Source organism: Geospiza fortis, unplaced genomic scaffold, assembly GCF_000277835.1.
Source record: "Geospiza fortis unplaced genomic scaffold, GeoFor_1.0 scaffold569, whole genome shotgun sequence".
Classification (NCBI taxonomy): domain Eukaryota; kingdom Metazoa; phylum Chordata; class Aves; order Passeriformes; family Thraupidae; genus Geospiza; species Geospiza fortis.
The window spans coordinates 166,163-167,623 of NW_005054621.1; the positions used below are offsets into that span (position 1 = coordinate 166,163).

The following is a 1,461-nucleotide window of genomic DNA, read 5'->3' on the forward strand; positions in this document are numbered from 1 at the left end:
CTGGCGGGCACCACATCCCCCGGGGCAGGGGGGCTGCTCTCGTCCCGCTCGTAGTTCTCCAGCACCTGCCGAGAGACCGTGACGCCACCGTGGGACAGGAGACAAGGAACAGAGGGACAGACGGACAGACAGAGGGGAACGTGCCTGGATTTTCTCCCTCAGCTCCTTGTTCTGCACGGTTAGAGACTGCACTTGCCCCTGGAGCGTGGCCAGCAGCTCCTCGGCTGAGGGGCTCAGCGTCTTCTTGGAGAGCAGCATCTCTGCTCCTGCAGGGCACAGGGACCTGGGGCTGTGCCCACCTGTGCCCCCACTGCCCAGTGCCACCTCCCCAGGGTGTCATTAAAAGGCTGGCAAGACCTACCTGGGAACTCAAGCGGTTCTCCCTCCTCGTCCTGGAGCGTCTCGATGTCGTAGCTCGTGTTCTCCTTCTCATTCTGGGGGTGCAGGGTGGAGGTGACACCCCTGTCCCCAGTCCTGGGCACTGCCAGCTGTGTCCTGCCCACACCCACCTCTGTCGAGGATAGGCGGCTCCGCAGAGCCTCCACCTCCTTGCCCAGCTTCTCCTTCTCCCCGTCCCGTGCCACCAGCCGCTCCTGCAGCTCCTGGATCTGCAGTGCAGGACATGGAAATAGGGTCCCTTTGGCTCCTGGCAGAGTCCTGGTGGCATTCCCAGCACCAGGACCCCTTGGAGAGCTGAGGTCACCTCCAGGCTCTTCCCTGGCCTCACCTGTTTCTCCATGGAGCGCAGGGAGGCCTGATCCAGCTCTGCCCGCTGGCAGGACCCAGGGAGAGAGCAGGGAAGGATGAGTGCTGTCCCCATCTCCCCTGTCCCCTCTGCTCCCCGGGGACACGGTGGCATGTCCCCAGGACCCTGCAGCCCGTACCTCCCGTCTCTGCTTCTCCTGCTGCTCCAAGCCCCGGATCTTCTGCAGGAACTGGGCCCTCTCCTGCCGCAGCCGCACGATCTCCTCGTAGGCATCCCGGTCCTCCTGCAGGGAATCATGGAAAGCATTGAGTCCAACTCCTGGCACAGGAGACCCCCAAAATCCCACTGTGTGCCCCGGGGCCTTTTTGGCACCGACCCCCCAATGACGGGACCCCTCACCGAGGTGTTTTGGGTTGCTCTGCACCTGCCAGGCCAGGTGAGGACCTGGGGACCCATTTCTCACCTGGCTGGGGGTGCCCAGGGGAGGCAGAGGGGCCTTCCTCTTCCTCGGGGTGCTGCTCTTCTCCCTGACAGATGACTGGCTGGGCGAAGAGGTCTGTGGACACCCCAGGGCAGAGGGGATGTCACACCCACAGTGCCCTCCCTCCTTCCTGAGCCAGAGGACCCTCCAGGGACGGCCACCAGCCCCTCACCTGCGACGCCTGCTCAGTTGACTCCTCTTCTGTGGGGCAGAGTGGGAGGGAAGAGAAATTGGGGAGATTTAGGGGCTCAGAGCTGTGCTGGGGCCAGCACAA

At 64.0% G+C, this 1,461-nt stretch overlaps 1 protein-coding gene across 1 annotated transcript in view; it reads right to left on the reverse strand.

The window, feature by feature from the left end:
* The window catches only part of ANKRD24 (ankyrin repeat domain 24), a 7,517-nt gene that overhangs the window by 1,905 nt on the left and 4,151 nt on the right, over positions 1–1,461 (reverse strand). The window contains exons 7-14 of the mRNA XM_031064741.1: positions 1,360–1,446; positions 1,170–1,262; positions 885–989; positions 728–772; positions 510–608; positions 362–434; positions 145–266; positions 6–65 (exon numbers count right to left, since the gene is read on the reverse strand). Coding sequence (XP_030920601.1) covers positions 6–65; positions 145–266; positions 362–434; positions 510–608; positions 728–772; positions 885–989; positions 1,170–1,262; positions 1,360–1,446 — 684 coding nt within the window. The remainder of the gene's footprint in view (positions 1–5; positions 66–144; positions 267–361; positions 435–509; positions 609–727; positions 773–884; positions 990–1,169; positions 1,263–1,359; positions 1,447–1,461) is intronic.